A 19,493-nucleotide genomic window follows, 5' to 3' on the forward strand; every position below is an offset into this window, starting at 1 on the left:
CAGAGCAGAGTAGCATGTCCCATCACAATGAGTGCACATATCTTGTGCAGAGAAATCTGGGGGAGGGGAGAATCTCTGTAAGAGAGATCATCCTCGCTATTACAGTGTGTAACAAGACAAATTGAAAAAAATCTTAAGTCTAATGGTAAAACTGAGTTCATTTTTTTGAAAAGTAGCTTTATTAAGAACTAAAATGATCACTAACACAGATTCAGCACAAATGGACAAGTCCTGTATTTGCTGCAAACTCCCAACTCCCGTTGACTTCACGCATCCCTTATCCCAGCCCAAAGGATGTCAGCAGAATGCTATTTACAAGTATTATGTACTGTCTTTTCAAGTTGTAAGGGGAGAATCCTGATTTTTTTTTTCTGATGATTTGATTTTAGTATGCATCCTGTAACGGGGACACTTGTCTCTCGTGAGTGTCTCCTCTTGGCTGGCTGTGATGGTGCAATCTTTTCTCCTGGTGCCCCCCGTAGATTTGACCTTGTTTAGTAGGTCTTCAGTGGCCCACTGTGAAGAGGGGAGCAGCTTTCAGAACCATGTCAAGCAGGGCCCCTAGGGATGTAGCAGCCTCATGTGACCCCCTGGCCCCTTCCCCATGTGAGCTGGTGTAGAGAAAGTCCTACAATAACAGACCTGGCCCCACCTTAGGACACAGGTTCCTTTTGGGTCACCATAGCAGCACCACATGACCCCAAGGGTAGGGGGCAGTTGCAGGCCCCACCTGGGCTGCACTGCCTTGGGACCCAGAGGCGTCATCAGCTTCCCCACGTGGTCCCCAGCCTCCTCTTTTCAAGCAAGGTGTGGAGGTCAGCATGGAATGCCTCTAGAGTTGCTTCTGAGATATTCACTATGGTCTCAGTTCAGTAAGGTGCTTTACTCACATGCTTAAAGTGAGGTTCATGACTGTCCTATTGAAGTAAAGTTAGGTATATGTTTTAGTAGTTTGCTAAATAAAGTTCTGCATACACAAGAAAAGTCCAAGGGAACTTTGTGCTCCTGAATCTGTATTCAGATATATTTTTTTTCACTGCTTCAGTTTCTCCTTGACAGAGCTAACCTATCCCTAGGGGAAGTGCTTCTCTAATTTTGGAGACCAGAACATCACATTTGGGGAACATCTGGGGAACATCTTTCTCCACATGATTCTTTGAGTAAACAATGCACCTAAACCTGGAAAAGTCTCTGCAGAAGAAATCTTAGAACTTATTTTTAAGAAATGTCACTTATTCACTACAGTAAGAAAACTTATTGACACATTTCATAATCACAAATGTAATAGCTATTATAGAAGAACAATAAAACAAAAGTTTTATGTTGGCTGCTGGTTTGGATTTCTAAGAGAAAATTTTGGACACATCCTAAATGCCCTCTTCTCTGGAATCTGACATCACTTAAAATCGAGATCAATAAAGCAAGTATACACATTTTAAAAATCTGGAATAGAAAAAACATGAATGACATATGCACTCGATTTCCAGTTCCATTAGTTTACTATGCATTTTTTGACATTCATATTCCATTTTTTTTCATATTAGAATTTTTGCTGCTTTTGGAATTGGAGGAATTTTCAGTCAAAATATTTTCTATAAATAAATAAATATTTAAACTGTTCTGTCAATAGAATATCACATTAAATCTGTCAGTCTCATTACTTAAAAAATCACACCCTACATTTTAAAAAACCTAGGAAATTCCACCCTGCCCCCGCCCAAAAAAATAAAACAGTCATTGGTACAGTTAGTCATTCATGTGTAAACAGCATTGACTGAAAATCAAGGAAATCATCAGTTCAGGTCATCCTACATCCATCATCAACACACATATAACTTACACAACCTCCATTTTTTCCTACTGCCAGCCAACAGAACAATACTTTTTTTATGACCACCACCAGCAGATGCACATTCTCAACTCTGACCTAAAATTTAAGCAATAATGCTGCAAAATATTTCATGCACATTTTTCTAAAAATAGGCATATCTTATGAAGATGTTATCTTCTCCATGTACTCACACACATCTTAAAGCGTCTTTTGCAACCCTAAACCTTTATCTCCTCTACTGTGCACTTCAGAAACAATATCCATTAGTCAGTGGATGCATAGGAGTAATGGAAGGCAGCTATTGACCCATAAGCCTTACAATCATTTTTCTCTCTCTCTCTCTTATAGTTACAATTAATAGTAATAGTGTCGTTGTAATTTATTTATAACAAGTGAATCCCTTCCACAGTAAAGGCAGCAAATGAGACTGTTGTAACTATCAAGGCATTATTCTTCTGTCCATCATGGGGAAAGATTTTGCTTCTTTCTTGTTGCCCCAAGCCAGACAGCTTGAGGAGTGAGAGCAGACCACAAGCTGGCTTCACTCCTGGATCTTTCACAGCAGAGCAAATCTTCATCTGTGCACCAGTTTATTGAGAAGGCATGAGAATTCAGGTGCCCTGTTCACATTGCATTTGTGGATATCAAGGCCTCCTTTGACTCTGTTGACAGGGAATCATTTTAACTGATCTTGAAACTCACGGGCCTCCCTGGCAAGCTCTGTAGAATGTTCCATCTTCTGTATGATGGCTCCTCAAACTGTGTTCTTGGAAAAGGGAAAAGAACCTCCTTCTTCCAGATTAGGTTGGGCCTTTGACAAGGATGTGTTGCTACCCCAGAACATTTCAATGCTGTCATAGACTATGTGCTTGACTAGACATTAAGTGAATGCAGTTTAGGAGTACGCCATGATGATCAGAACCTCACCAATGTAGATTGTGCCAACGACATAGCACCAGTTTTCAAATCGATGAACAAGCTAGTCATGACACGTAAAGCCCTGGAAAGCTCTGCATCAAAAGTCAACCTGAAAATTAATTAGGGTAAAAATGAAGCTCTTCTGGTTGATTTTGAACATGCGGCAGGCTCTACTATTTAAGTGGGCGACCAGCAAGTTGAGATTGTCGGTGATTTCACCTGCCTCGGCTCTATTGTCAATAACACAGACAGCATTGAGAGAGAGCTTGAGGAGAACTTGAAGCCTGCATGCAAAAGCATCATCAGTAGTGGGGAGCCTAATTAAGAATGTCTTTCACAGACTGAACATCTGATAAGTAGAGAGATGAACTGGAAGGATGATAATGCTTCGGTCTTCAGCATTTCTTAAAGTGTAGTATCCATAACTGGATATGTACTGTATATACTTGTCCATAAACCAAATATTTTTGGTAAAAAAGTGAAACATCAAAGAGTGGGAGTTGGCTTATAAATGGCTCAACACCAAAATTTGATGATTTTAAACTCTGTGGAATCATTGAATTGAATATCTAATACAGGGATCAGCAACCTTTGGCCCGTGGCCCGCCAGGGTAAGCACCCTGGCAGGCTGGGCTGGTTTGTTTATCTGCGGCATCCACAGGTTTGGCCAGTCGCAGCTCCCACTGGCCGCAGTTTGCCTCTCCAGGCCAATGGTGCAGACAGGAAGCGACGGTCAGCACATCCCCCAGCCAATACTGCTTCTGGCCAAAGTTTTCCAACCACTGAAATATAGGGTTCCCTTTGAAAGGGTCATACAGTTTTTGCTATTTTTACCTATCCGTTTTGGGTGGTCGGCTTATAAACGAACAGGCTAATGAACGAGTATATACGGTATATGTTATTAATTTTTATCCTCAAAATACCGGGAGAGAGGAACAATTTCCACCTCAACCTTCCACTTAACTAACCTTTTTCTCTTCTCAATTTTCCTTCATCCTATCTTGCATTCCCGCCTTACATCTGCTGTATCCATCCAGTCCCCAAATTCTCTGGCCCCTTCTGATCAGTCTCTCTTAAAAATCATGTCTGTCAGAATTTTTTTACCTGCTTTTGTTACAAGTAAGAACTCAGAAGACAGTGTTTCTTCCATCCTCTTTCAATTATAATCTTCCCCGTTCCTTTAGTTTGTTGACATTGTGCAGTATACAGCATTGTGCATACTCACTTAGGTCTCTGTCCTACAAAGACTTAAGCTCTGTCTAACTTTGAGTTCTTGAGTAGTCTCCTTGAAGTCAATTTACATTACAAATGTGCTTAACCCTTTACAGGAATAGGGGGTCTTAGTAATTTCCCCCTGCTGCTTATGTGGGCTTTTCATACAATAAGGGGGAGAGAAAAATATTTTTAAAAAGGCAAAATGTGATTGTAAAACTGCAAACATTGGCACAGGATCTGTGGTCTGGTATCTGAAACCATTATTTTTTAAATTGAGTAGATTTTGAAGTTGATTGTGTGCTGTCAGTTTACTTGACAGCTCAGATAGGCTAGTGCTGTGGACCTAATACAAATCTAGAAAAAGAGAGAGAGAGTGTGAAGTAGTCAACGTTCTGATTAACTGGCAGTGATGTCATCTTTCCCCTGTCAACAACACTTAACAAATGGGTGGGCCAGATTTTTCCTTCTTTCTGCCTTATTATATATTTGTACATTCCAATTCCCAATTTCAAGCAGTGAGACAATTATTTCACATCTTGGGTAGTTAAACTGTGCTTATTGGCTTTTTCTTTAGTAAACTAACCTGAGATGCATAATAATCATGGAGAAATACACTGCTGTTCATTTATTTTCTGCTTTAATATGTCTGTAGAGTGATTGTCCTTAAAACTTCGCCATATGCTGACAGCTAGAGCTGAGTAGTATCTAAGGGAAAACTGGTAACCTCATGCTTAGACTACGAAACAACTATGCTGACTGTGTGGTATCTGTTGGCAAAAGCTGCCATTTTAATGGGGACCCCACTCTGTACACTTACGCGTTCATGCATACAGATATACCTGGTGTAAGCTTATAAACCTTGCTTATAAGATTTTCATGTTGATTTGAGACTGACGAAGGATTAAATGCATAATGTCTGTGCATTGTATTGGTAAACGTTAGAAGGAATAATGTTGTCTTTAAAAGAACAAAAACCGAACCTTTAATGATTGTTATCTATTCTCAGCCACCACTGGTCCAAGCAATTTTCAGCGGTGATCCAGACGAGATACGGATGTTGATCTACAAAACTGAGGATGTTAATGCTCTGGTAAGTGACTGTGTGTATTTACTGTGCTTATGAACTGTTATGACTTCAACATGAATTATTCCATTAGTATAAAAAATCTAACAAAATGGAAAATATTTGGTAGCTAGAGATTCATGGCTTAAATAAATTCCTAATTATTACTGGAACAAATAATTATCTGCAGCACAGGGTAGTAATTCCTTACATGTACCATAATTACTTCAAATGTGCAAGTCAGTCAGGGACAGTAAGTTTTGTCCAAATCCCTATTGTTGTGAACTCAAACAGCTGAAAGTAGTCTATCTTGAATCTCTGTAAAACTTCTCACTAATGAGCCCTTGCAGATTTGGGACTGACCTTCATTCAGGATTTGAGTATATTTAACGTCTTAAGTTAATTTCACTACAGCTATCTCAAACAACAAGATTAAGAAAGCTGCAGCTTGGCCAGTGATATACACTGTCATAAACAGATAGCTAAGGGTTAATGTCTCTTTCACCTGAAGCACCTGACCAGAGGACCAATCAGGAAACCGGATTTTTTCAACTTTGGGTGGAGGGAATTGAGTGTCTAAGGTCTTTGTTTTCTGGCTGCCTGCTTTCTCTGAGCTTTGGAGAAGTAGTTTCTTTTTTCTAGTCTTCTGTTTCCAAGTGTAAGGACAAAGAGATCAGATAGTAAGTTATATGGTTTCTTTTCTTTGGTATTTGCATGAATATAAGTGCTGGAGTGCTTTGATTTGTATTCTTTTTGAATAAGGCTGTTTATTCAATATTCTTTTAAGCAATTGACCCTGTGTTGTATCATCTAATACAGAGAGAACATTTGTACTTATTTTTCTTTCTTTTTATATAAAGCTTTCTTTTAAGACCTGTTGGAGTTTTTCTTTACTTCAGGGAAATTGAGTCTGTACTCACCAGGGAATTGGTGGGAGGAAGAAATCAAGGGGAGATTTGTGTGTTGGATTGCTAGCCTGACTTTGCATTCCCTCTGGGGGAATAGGAAAGTACTTTTTGTTTCCAGGATTGGGAACAGAGAGGGAGATTCACTCTGTTTGGATTCACAGAGCTTGTGTCTGTGTATCTCTCCAGGAGCACCTGGAGGGGGGAAGGGAAAAAGGATTATTTCCCTTTGTTGTGAGACTCAAGGGATTTGGGTCTTGGGGTCCCCAGGAAAGGTTTTTCAGGGGGACCAGAGTGCCCCAAAACACTCTAATTTTTTGGGTGGTGGCAGCAGGTACCAGGTCCAAGCTGGTAACTAAGCTTGGAGGTTTTCATGCTAACCCCCATATTTTGGACGCTAAGGTCCAAATCTGGGACTAAGGTTATTACATACACGCAGAGGAATTATTGCAGGATAGATTGGCTTATGTCTAGCTTAGACAATGGTGAATGTCTGTAAACAAGCAGGGATTAAGTATTTAGTAGGGGAACATCTCAAAACTGAGCCTGCTCTTCTTTCGGAACTTGTTTGTTTTTTGTCTTACACTTTTCCCCTTTGTATTCAATTACATTAGTATTTTAAAATGAGCAGTTTTTGCTGACATCTTGAGTACAGTAAGCTCTGGAGCTGAGACAGCACAGAGATTTGCAGGCTGTCAACTTGGTCTTTTAAGTTAAACATCCTTACCTTGTGTCTTTTCCAGACCAAAAAAAATCACCATTATTTTATTCTGAGCTAGTTCCAGTGGTTTGTCTGGTTTGTTTACAACATAGGAGGCTCTTGGTTGGAACTACAGCTCCTGTGGCCATTGTGGGCCAAATATCTGGTTGAAAGAGGTAGACTTAGAGATTTTTTCTTACAGCTGTAGCAGTGATTCCCCATCTTTAGTTAAACGGCTCCATCCAACTCCCAGTGATATCAACAGAAAGGTTGATAAATGGGAGCCAGATCAGGCTCATATAGAGAGATGAAAGGAGAGACTGAGGTGAAGCTGATGTCTTTCTGTAAGTACTGTTATCAGTTCTTGTGTCCTGTCCTGAAATAAGATTCTAAAGATGGTAATTGTAAAATATTGTCTCCTTTATATCCCCTCTATTTTTGTTTTCTCCAATGATAATAGTGGAATTTTGACATACTTGCAAGGTGAGTAATCTGTTCTTTATACTGCATATTAGTTTGTCAAAAATAGCTCTTGTTGTGCAGATCCAGATGATTACATGCTTTCAGGTTCTACCCATAAAATGTTTTCATGTCCCCTTCAGTCCAAGGTTGCTGGGTATTGTTGCTATGGAGATGTACTCAATTGCCAGGTAAAATATTAAGTGGGTAGAATATGTTTTCTATGAGGACACCATGGCTTTTAATGGAAAAAAAGATAATTGATGTGAACATTTTTATGCAGAATTTTGTTCACTATAATGAAAGCCCTTGCAAGACTGTGTTGACCCACCAGCTTGCTGCCTGTACATAAGAAATGGAATGTTCTTTGCAGTAATTACAAAAATATTTTTCAGGATATAATCAGAAATATAAATTTAAAATAGTAATTTCAGATAAATACCAAATATTGGAAATGTCACTAAAAGAATGGGTAGAAAACTCCACGTCTCCCATCTGCTGTGAGCTGGCTAGTCATGGTAGTTGCATGTGCAAATTATCTTCAGTCTTTTTCTAATTCCTTCCATGTAAGCATTTCAGCAATGCTTGGCTATTTCTAGCCATGTGACAGGAAGCTTTGGCACTGGTTGTTAGTAATGGGTTGATTTCCGATCATTTTTGGTTAACAGTAAAAATTTTGAAAGAGTTAAAATGTAAATATGATTTGACTGATCTCACAGTGAGTTTTAAGAATTTCTAAAGTCATATGCAATGTTTCAGAGCCCACAGCAGAAGAGCTATTAGCATGGCAGAACAAAATGGGACATGGGAAACTATGAAAAATCAGTGATACCTAACAATAGTAAACTGTCAAAGCAGCATGAGAGTTGTCCTTATCTAAGGAAATAGAATATTAACCTTGGGAAAAGACTTCAGAGCAAATCATAAATTAGAAGAACAAATTATGTAACCTAGCAATATAAACAATATCTTTCCTAGCCTGGAAGTGTGTGTTTTAAAAAATAAATGACACTGAGGTCTAAATGATGCTTCTGTAATTGGAACTTTTATTTTGTAACCAAGAAAAAGTTGTAACTGTTTGGCTTAGAACAGCGTGTTTGTTTTTAGTTCATTTTGCCAAGACAGAGGTCAGAGTGACCGCTCTGTATTTCTCACTGGTCTTCATGGGGAACAAGATGCTGCTTTTACATCTTGATGGCAATGATACTTTTTCTCTAGTGGGCAGTAGTTGCTTCTTATCACTAAACATTTGACTGTTTTTCCCCAGAGGTGGGTCTGCAGGCAATTTTCACTGGCCAACAGCTCAGGGAACAGGGATTTTGATTGGAAACCCCATGTCTTAGTTTTATAGACCAACGTATGTTGTACTATGAAACCACTGATCTCGCTGCAGGCAGGTATTTTTAATACTTACTCTTTATACATGGAAATATAAATGTAATTTTTTTTTTTTAATTTGGAGAAGAAGGCGGGGACCCCTTTCAATTTTTTTCTTTCATTCTCTCTTCCCTAAAAGCTTTTTGACCCTCCCTCTGGTGATGGCCCTGTACACAGAGTGAACCAGTGGTGGGCATTTGAAACCTAGGCAGTTGTTCAGGGCTTCCGGATTCTAGCCCACCAGGCAGGAGAGCAGGTCAATTTTTTTCACAGAAGAATGTCTTTTCAACTGAAACAAAATTTATGGAAAATTTTCATCTAGGTTTAAATCTTCCACTTCAAAAAGTGAAAATAAAAAGTGTGTGGTTTTTGAAAACTGAAAAACTTCTTTGTTTTTTCCCTCTTCCGTTTTTCCCTTTATGCCAGGGAGAGAAAGTGTGTGTGTGTGGGGGGAATAAACCAATATTGTGTTTTTGTTTTAATTTTTGTTGAAAAAGATTCTGCCAGAAGTTTTATCATGTTTGAACTTTTTCATGGGAAATAAATAGCATTTTTCACCAGTTCTACCAGTCAAAGCACCATCTACATGTACTATTTATATAAACTCCTAAGCCCCTTTTCTGGTATATCTGTTACAGTTAATCTACATAGGGATTTATTAATAACTTGGGCTGGGATTTTCCAAGGCGCATAAGGGAAGTAGTTTCTCAAATCACATTGACTTTCATTAGGAGAGCTTGCTGACATACCTCTACATTATTGGACCAGCTTATGTTTGTGAGAGAGAGAAGCTTTCGAGCTACACAGGAGCTGCTCTTCAGGTCTGGAAGAACAACACTGCATACCTCTCCGTTATTCTCCACTTTCACCTTCCGTTAAAAAAAAAATAATAGTCTCTTGCAGTCATTTTATGAAGATCTACACAAGCGTTTCTTGAAGTGGTTGAGAAGGACTAGCTGGAAGGATAGGGTACAAATTAAAATGCATAGGCAGTGTGCAGATGCAATTGGTTTCATTTTCCTTAAAGTAGCATTGCCAACATGAAGTGCTCAAAGTTTGAGAGTCAAGCCCCCCAAAATCATCATCATTTATTTCAAAATCCTAAAATAAAAAATACTAATTTTTGGATGCTTTTTATTTGCCTTCTGTTTATTGAGCTTAGAGTATTCATGTCATGCTTTCAAGCTTTAGTCTGCAACCATGAAAGCTAGAAATTTAAATACATTTGCATGAATTTGGGATGATACCAATGTGCACAGCTACAAACGAGGATTAGAAGTCCAATATGAGAAGCCACAGTTTGATAGCCTGAGATTATGTATAGAAAGACAACCAGCAGCAAAACAGTATTGAACACTTTTGCTTACCTTATATAATCCACATAGTCATAACAGATCAAGAATTCATCCAAAATAATGAAGATAAGTATTATACAGAAGACTTAATATTCACCAGTGCAGTGTCTTACTCTGTAAGAATTAGACTAAAGGTATTTTAAGTATAGTACCAAAACCCATAAGCATGACCCTTACTATGAGTCAGAGTAAGGTAAAGAGATATTTGAAAAATCGTTTTGAAGATTTAATACAATTTAATAAATGGCATTTCCGTTTTCAGTGAGAAAAAGCTGTGTTCTTTTCATAAAGTCACATTTGTGTATTGATTATTGATTAATAAAAATATTATTTAAAAGACGTAATTTGGTCCCTACAGAACCCACATCAACAGCCAATAAGATAGACTTCAGAATGACTGAGACTCTTAGACAAGTGATCTGCAAGCCACATATCTTCCTCAAATCCCATTTTATCTAAGAAGTGGGATGAGTCACTTATATTTAACAGAAACTGCACATGACCTTTTCTGTAACAGTGACAAAATAACCACTCTAACTAGCAAGCACAGCTGTTCTTGGCTAGTAACTACTGACTTTATATAAGTGTCTTGTCATTTCACAACATGTCCTTGTTTGATTGAAAAATCCATCTTTTCCTGTATTTTGCTCAATGCTGGCGTTCTCAGAATAGGCCTGGAATTTGTTAGTACATCACACTACCACATTTGTAAATGAAGACGAGTTGAGCAAACTTGCATTTAGCTAGAGTTATTTGTGCATATATGGATCCTGAAAAGTCTAGTACTGGAATAGAAATACTCCACATGTAGTTCAAAGTGTGATTATAAAATGCCGCTTGCTACTGCACATACCTCTTTCCTGTGTTTTCTGTTGTGTGCCTTGTTCACTGACATAAGCAAGCTACGGTTGGGACTTTGGGGTCAGTATATCAGGGGAAACTGCATTGTGCTTGCAGTTGGGAGACAAGAGGTCTGGATTTATTGCTGTAACTGCTACTAACTTGCTAGTGACTTTGGACAAGTTGCTTAGGGCTTGTCTATATGGTGCGGCAGTGCACGCCAGAGGGGTATAAATTGTAGAGTGCTCAAGTGTTGCACTCTAACTGCCTCGGTACTCCCCTGCTAACATGCTCTAAAAGGTTCCTAGTGAGTGTTACTGTAGTACTGTTTCAAGCAGGATTACCTTACCACACCATGTAGACAAGCCTGTCAGTTTTTTGTGCATCAGTTTGCTCATCTGAAATCAGGGGATAGTTTTCACAAATCTCTGTAACATACTCTGAGCCCTATGGAAGGAAAAGTGCTATAAAAACCCAACGTTGTTATCCTTCTAGCTTGTGTAAGTGCAAAATACATTTCTATTCTACCTCATATGGGTATCCACAAAATCACCAGTTAAGGACCCAGTCATGCAAACCTTGACTTTTGGGTGTAGGCCTGAATGTCTGTACTGCAATTTTATAGTCCTGTGAGCCCAAGTCAGCTGACCTGGGCCAGCAACGGCCATGCCAACAGTCTTTGATTGTAGTGTAAACATACCTAGGGGGTTAAGATTAGTAGGGTCCGGCCTTAAGTTTTGATTCAGGAAACCTTTATGGGTGGTTATGGCTGTTGAAAATGCAGAGAGCAGAAATAACTCAAGTTGGTTTTCATATGCCAGCTGGTATTCCTGGTTAGGCATTGGGATTTGTTTTGTAAATTGCACAGTTTAACAGAGGAATCACTGAAGAAAAATAAATATTGAAGAGAAAGAGATGTTGTTTTTACAAAATAAACTTTTTGGCCATAGCTACTTTTTAAATAGCCCAGGAGCTAAACTGGCTCAATTGCTCTTTCTTCTTAGTAGCTTCTAATCAGTTGCCTACTGTATGTTGGACTGAGATTCACTTACTCATCAAATGGGTCTAACAAATCTTTATTAAGGCAAAACACGTAGCAAGTGGTGATCAGTTTCTTACAAGTGAGGAGCTCATCAGGAGGAGCTCGTCACAGTTGCCCTCCGGACCGGACAATACAGCTTTAACCCCTTTTTGTTACACAGATTTATTTATAACTTTTTTTGGTATCTTTTCTTGTATTAGTCTCTGATTTCCATATCAACTCTCCTCCCATCAGTACAGGTTTAGTTTTAGTTCAGACAAGTCTTTTTTTAGTTAATTTATCTTGTCTTTTCTTTTTCTCACAAATATGATTACTCTGCAATTTCTTACACATGCGCGGCACTAAACAATTGCTCTGAAATTTTATGCACATGTGCAGTTCTCTTTATGCTCATGCTGTTGAATGTTATCAGAGCGGACTCTTAAAATTCACAGCAGGCTTCCAGCAGGCCTAAGTATGCCTGTGCTCCCAACACCCTGCATTATTTTTTCTGAAAGAATAATTCAGGTGCAATTTTACATCAGCACTACCACCCACTTTATGAACTGTCCCTTCTATGTCAATACATTCCTGTCTCTTAGGCCACGTCCACACTACAGACTAAAATCGAAATTAATATAATCGATTTTATAAAACAGGGTTTATAAAATCGATTTTACGCATCCACACTAGGGCACATTACGTCGGTGGTGTGCGTCCATGGTCCCAGGCGTCCATCGATTTCTGGAGCGTTGCACTGTGGGTACCTATCCCATAGTTCCTGCAGTGTTCCCTGACCCTTGGAATTATGGGTTACTACCCCAGTGCCTGATGGGGCAAAAATCACTGTCGTGGGTGGTTCTGGGTACAGCCTCACCCCCTCCCTTCCTGAAAGCAGCAGACAGCCATTTCGCGCGTTTTTTACTGGGTGAAGTGAGCAAACGCCATTTTACAGCAAGCATGGACCCTGGTCTGATCAGTACCTTGATTGTGGACGTTGTAAACAGTTCACGCATTCTCGTGCTGTCTATGCTGAACCATGAACTGCAAACGCAGGAGAGGAGGCTGCAACTATGGCAGCGTGGCGATGAGAGTGATGAGGACCTGGAGACTGATATCTCTGAAACCGCGGGCCCCCGCGCTTTGGAGCTCCTGATGGTAATGGGGGAGGTTCTACCCATTGCTCGCCGATTTTGGGCCCGGGAAACAAGCACAGACTGGTGGGACCGCATAGTTTTGCAGGTGTGGGACGATTCGCAGTGGCTGCGGAACTTTCGCATGCGTAAGAGCACTTTCTTTGAACTTTGTGACTTGCTTTCCCCTCTCCTGAAACGCCATAATACCAGGATGAGAGCAGCCCTCACAGTGGAGAAGCGAGTGGCAATAGTCCTCTGGAAGCTTGCAACGCCGGACAGCTACCGGTCAGTGGGGAATCAATTTGGAGTGGGAAAATCTACTGTGGGGGCTGCTGTGTTGCAAGTAGCCAAAGCAATCATTAAGCTGCTGCTACGAAAGGTTGTGACTCTGGGAAACGTGCAGGTCATAGTGGATGGCTTTGCTGAAATGGGATTCCCTAACTGTGGGGGGGCCATAGATGGAACCCATATCCCTATCTTGGCACCGGAGCACCAGGGCACCCAGTACATAAACCGCAAGGGGTACTTTTCAATGGTGCTGCAAGCACTGGTGGATCACAAGGGACGTTTCACCAACATCCACGTGGGATGGCCAGGAAGGGTTCATGAGGCTCGTGTCTTCAGAAGCACTACTCTGTTTAAACGGCTGCAGCAAGGGACTTACTTCCCAGACCAGAAAATTACAGTTGGGGATGTTGAAATGCCTGTAGTTATCCTGGGTGACAGAGCCTATCCCTTGATGCCATGGCTCATGAAGCCATACACAGGCAGCCTGGACAGTGGTCAGAAGTTGTTTAACTACAGGCTGAGCAAGTGCAGAATGGTGGTAGAATGTGCATTTGGGCGTCTCAAAGGTCGCTGGAGAGCTTTACTTCCCCTTTCAGATCTCAGCCAAACCAGTGTCCCCTTTGTTATTGCTGCTTGCTGTGTGCTCCACAATCTCTGTGAGAGTAAGGGGGAGACCTTTATGGTGGGGTGGGAGGCTGAGGCAAATCACCTGGCCGCTGATTACGCGCAGCCAGACACCAGGGCGATTAGAAGATCACACCAGGAAGCGGTGCGCATCAGAGAAGCCTTGAAAACGAGTTTAATCATGGGCCAGGGTACGGTGTGACTGCTGTGTTTCTTTCCCCTTCACGAACCTCCCCCCCTGTATTGACTCCTGCTGCAAGCAACCTACCCTCCACCCTTCCATAACAGCTTGCTTATGGAAATAAAGTTACTATCTTTTAAAAACCTTGTATTCTTTATTAAAAGTCAGTCCCTGTAAGCAACCCACCCTCCCTCTTGCTTTAAAAAGCATGTAATTAAAAATAGATTACAGAGAAATAACAAGGTACACCGGTAGTGGTTTTGGAGGAGGATGGGAGGGAAGAAAAAGGCCATTAAGGAAGCCTTGAAAACGAGTTTCATCATGGGCCAGGGTACGATGTGACTGCTGTGTTTCTTTCCCCTTCATGAACCTCCCCCCCCGTATTGACTCCTGCTGCAAGCAACCTACCCTCCACCCTTCCCTAACAGCTTGCTTATGGAAATAAAGTCATTCCCTGTAACCAATCCACCCTCCCACTTGCTTTGAATAGCATGTAATTACAAGAAGAGTAAGAGAAATAAAAAGGTACCCCGGGAGTGGTTTGGGAGGAGAATAGGAGGGAAGGAAAAGGCCATTAAGGGCATTTCAATGTAATGACAGCCTTTTGGTTGGACTGTCCACGGGGGTGGAGTGGGCAGGTGCAGAAAGCCTTCCCCCACGCGTTCTTACACGTCTGGGTGTGGAAGATATGGGACATGGTGAGTACTGAGGGAGGTTAAACATGGGCTGGAGTGGCACTCTGTGACCCCGCAGCTCTTCCACCAGACTTCGGAGGATGTCAGTTTGATCGCGCAGCAGCTCCAGTATTGCATCCCGCCACCGCTGATCTTCCTGCCTACACCTCTGATCTTCCTGCCGCCACATCTTATCTCGAGCGTCCCTCCTGTCCTCACGTTGGTCCCTCCTGTCCTCACGTTCACTGGCATCTTTCGTGTACTTTGCTACCACGTCTTTCCACTCCCCCAGATGAGCTCTTTCACCGCGGGTTACTGCCATGATTTCTGTGAACATCTCATCCCGTATCCTCTTCTTCCTGATCCTCCTTATCTGACCTATTCTTCGGACTGGAGTAGGGAGGCTTGAAAAATGTGCAGCTGTATGAGTGGGGGAAAAGAGTGATAGAATGATCATAAGAGATACATTTCACAGAACAATGGTTATACTCTTTCACAGTGAACTACACTATTCACCGTACGTAGCACATGTCACTTCACTACAAGGTCGCCTTTGGATTCTTTTAGTATTTAGTGCTTGCGGCTGTGGTGTAACAGATCAACACAGACGCGGGTCCGGGGATTACTCAGCTTGCAGGCGGACATGGTAAGGCATACATCTAATGGCACGTAACCGTACAACCTCCACCTTTGCCCCCACCCCTGGCTATTAGCAGGTAAAATTCATGCTGTGCAGCCAAACTGCTAAAAAGCACATCTTAACCTTTCTGATGGCATAAGAAAAAAAGCTAAAGCACTAGAGGAAATTGTGAATTGTTCCCCCCCCACTCTGCATGTCTGCTGTAATGGCAGGTCACTGAAACCTTACCCCCTCCCCCTTTCCCCTCCTCCCTTGGCAATTAGCAGCGAAAATTCCTGCTCCCCAAATGCTAAAAAGGTCAACGCCATTAGAGACACCTCCCCGTAGGAATGGGCAGCTTTTTCCCTTCCCCCCGCATGGCTAACTGCAAAGGAAGGATTTCTTTTAAGCTGCAGGAAAGCATCACTGTAGGAATGGTCATCTCTGTCCCCTTAATAAAATACATTAATTTTTACCAGGTGACCATGAACGATATCACTCTCCTGAGAATTACAGACAGAGAAAAAGAAATTATGCTTCTTGAATGCCAGCAATCCCCGGGACCATACGCAGCTAGGCTTTGTCATGCAATGATACCAGATTACGTGCTCCAGGCATGGCGTGGTAAAGTTTCGTACCATGGTGGACGGAATAAGGCTGCCCTGCCCAGAAACCTTCTGAAAAGGCTTTTGGGGTACCTACAGGAGTGCTTCATAGAGATGTCCCTGGAGGATTTCTGCTCCATTCCCAGACTTGTTAACAGACTTTTCCAGTAACTTTAATGCCAGCTAATGCATGCAAGCCCTCATGGCAAATCAATCATTAAAAAATGCTTGCTTTTAAACTATGTTTTATATTTACAAAGGTACACTCACCAGAGGTCGCTTCCATGGCTTCATTGTCTGGGCTAGTGGCTTGGGAGGGCTGGGAGGGTAATTCTGTCTGGTTGAGAAAAAGCTCCTGGCTGTTGGGGAGAATGGAGTACTGTGTGCTCTCTGCAAGATTGTCCTCCTCATCTTCACCCTCCACAGAATCATCAGCAATGGCTGAGATTATTACCCCCACCTTGGAATCCACAGGCAAGGGGGGGCTTGTCGTGGCGCAGCCCCCTAAAATTGCATGCAGCTTCGCGTAGAAGCGTCATGTTTTTGGCCCAGATCCGGATCTGCCATTTGCTTCTTTGGTTTTCTGGTACGCTTGTCTGAGCTCCTTCACTTTAACTCTGCACTGCACCGAGTCCCTGGTATGGCCTCTCTGCCTCATGGCATTAGAAATTTTTTCAAAAGTTTTTTCATTTCGTCTACTGGAACGCAGTTCTGATAGCACAGAATCTTCTCCCCATACTGCGATCAGATCCAATAACTCCTGTGTGTTCCATGCTGGAGCTCTTTTCCTATTCTCAGGAGACTGCATTGTTACCTGTGCTGCTGAGAGCTCCATGCTGGCCAAACAGGAAATGCAATTCAGAAGTTCGCGGGGCTTTTCCTGTATACCTGGCCAGTGCAGTAGAGTTCCTTTACCTGTCCAGAGCGGCCACTGGTGCACTGTGGGATACCTCCCGGAGGCCATTAACACAGAAATCGATTTTAAGACCCCTTAAAATCGATTTTAAGTGCCTTCTAGTGTGGACGGGTACAGTGTTAAATCGATTTAACGCTGTTTAAATCGATTTAATGCTGTAGTGTGGACCTGGCCTTAGCAATTGTAAGTGTGGCTTAAATTGTGTTAAATAAGTTGAAGGTTCTTTCTGTGTGACTGTTCCATTACATTTGAGTCAATTTCTGTTCTAGTCATTGATATGCATCAATTATGATGTAATTTAGTCTGCCTCGTAAATTGACCCTGGCTAATTTGGAGAGAGAGTGTGAATCCCTAAAGCATTTTAGCTCTGATTCTGTTCTTATCTCCATTAACATCAGTGGCATTTCTCCTGATTGACATTGGTGTAAGTGAGAGGAGAATCAGGCCTGGCAGTTGGTTAAGTGTTATTCTGATTTTAATTGTGCTAAGCAGTATTTTGAATGTATTACATTGGTCTCTGTGGCTCAACCAATTCATATAGCCAAAAATGAAGGCAGACATTAGTTTTCCATTACATCTTCATTGACACCTTCAGTACATTCACGTGCTCTTTTGTGAACCAAGGCAACAAATTAATTCATTTTTGAAGGGGGAATGTTTACGTCACTTTGAGTAACTTGTCTTAGCCATCATGTAACATATCTATTGTCTAGTTCCTTTAAGTACTGTATCTGAAACATGCCTTATTATTTATTTTACCATTGTGTCCAGTCTTCCTTTCACTATCTCCTCTTGCTTCTTTGTTTCCTTTAAATGTTTATATGAACTTAGTTACTGCCAAACCTTTTACAGATTGAAATAATGCTTTCTTTAGAATCTCTCTCTCTCTATTTGTAGCCTTCAATGTTTAGACCTCATTGATTTTTCACTGTTCTACCATCATGTCAAAATTATGTCTGTGGTTGAACTTATCTCTCTGTGCGTAGGCTCTGCGCAAAGACTGGGCACCATTTTAATTGGCGGATGGTCTTTGTGTGGGCTGTGAACGCAAGGAGTGAATTTCATTGTATGTGCATATGCCCTAGTTCCTCTTGTTTTCTTTGTTATGCTTTTTGTAGCATAAACAGGAACCTGAGAATGATCCCCTGACTGACCTACTTATATACAGATGTAATAGTCAGGCTTCTTCAGCAGTAACCCAATAAATGATCACTCTCTGGAGGGTTGAGTTTTGTTTTGTTTTTTGCCTTTTACTAGAGATTATTTCAAGTCTATCTTCTTCAGTTATAACTTGCATCAGCATGAGCCCTATTTTGTTGTTCGGTGCTTAATTGTGACAGGTGGCGGAAGATTTATTTTCTCATCTAGGAAACGTAGAAATCAGGCTTAAAAATAACCAAACCACTAAAAAAAACTTTTTGTTTGTTTTAAAACCTGATTCTGCTGATATTAAAGTAATCTCTCAATGACTTCGATATCTGAGGATCAAATGCTTGTGGATAGACATTGCTCTGCTTGTTAATGGGTTGGTGCTTTTATTTTTAGGACCCTATGAATTGATTATATCAGATGATCCACTAAGTATCTTGTTGCCTCAAAATGTTACATCGAAACAAGTCACAGGCACAAAATTCCACTCTCCTGTTGCACCTTTTTTTCTGACAGCCATTAAGTTTTTTGAATTATTGTGAAATATTCCTTAAAAGCCATCAATCAGTTAACGGGATTGTTTTGGATACTTACTTGAACTTGCATCACCAACACCCCATTTCACATCTCTATGTTCTCTTATCAAACCTTGTATATTGTCACAAGGTGGTACTATAAAGCTTAGAGTAGACAGATGCAAGAACTGTTGCTAATATTGCACCAAACCCAAGAGAGATTCTTCAGTGCAATGCATTAATTGAAAAAAAATAATGCACTGAAAACATTTTCATTTTTGTTCAGGATTTTGACCAGTCTTTGTTTTATGATTCTTCATGTATGGTACAGTCTTAGGAGAGAAGTACGAAGTAATCCTTATGAGTATTATGGTGCACTATCCCACAGCGAATGCTTGCCCTGCCATTGCAAACTGAAGCATAATATATTGCATCATAGAAAATGTTACTGAATAAAGTATGTAGATCCAGATTTTCAAAAATGCTGAGAACATAAGAGTGGCTAAGCAGGTGCTGCTGAGTAGTGAGCACATTAGAAAGTCTGACCACTTATTTAGGTGCCTTAAGCACTGAGGTTTCTTGAGAATTCTGGCGTACAAGTGCACAGAGTGGTGATATTTTTGAAGTGAAAAACTAGAAATTTTTAATACTATTATACCTTCCCCACCAGGTGAGAAAGGGAGATTGTGAGAAAGTCTTTCCTCCATCAGTGTGGCTGTGTTTGAATAGTCTGTCTTCAAGTGTTTTACAGTATTTTAGATTTTTTAAAAATAATTGTAAGGCTTTGTAATAATCTATACACATGCGAGACTTAAACACCCTCCCACCCATAACTCGTCCTGTCCATCAGTGGCTCCTAGGCTTGCAGTGCTTGTGTATAGTGTAGCCTGGGGAAACATTCTTCGTTGTTCAGAAGAAAAAAAATTCTGCAGCATTGATTTGTTAGTGTTTACAGAACATTTTGAAGATGGTCCGAATAACCCACAAATGATGATCCCAAAGGCATTCTGCAACAGCTGTTGACTTGACAGAGGTCTGGGGTATGTCCCTGGAGTGGGGTGGGAATATAAATGGGGCTTTTCCATTGCTTTGATTTGTTGGC

The 19,493-nt window shown here is 41.0% G+C and overlaps 1 protein-coding gene across 11 annotated transcripts in view; it reads left to right on the forward strand.

The window, feature by feature from the left end:
- The window catches only part of ANKRD44 (ankyrin repeat domain 44), a 225,996-nt gene that overhangs the window by 98,705 nt on the left and 107,798 nt on the right, over positions 1 to 19,493 (forward strand). For all 11 annotated transcript variants that reach the window (XM_050969482.1, XM_050969491.1, XM_050969485.1 and 8 more), the window contains exon 2: positions 4,971 to 5,054. In XM_050969482.1, the coding sequence (XP_050825439.1) occupies positions 4,971 to 5,054 (84 nt within the window). The remainder of the gene's footprint in view (positions 1 to 4,970; positions 5,055 to 19,493) is intronic.

This window comes from Gopherus flavomarginatus, chromosome 10 (genome assembly GCF_025201925.1).
Source record: "Gopherus flavomarginatus isolate rGopFla2 chromosome 10, rGopFla2.mat.asm, whole genome shotgun sequence".
Classification (NCBI taxonomy): domain Eukaryota; kingdom Metazoa; phylum Chordata; order Testudines; family Testudinidae; genus Gopherus; species Gopherus flavomarginatus.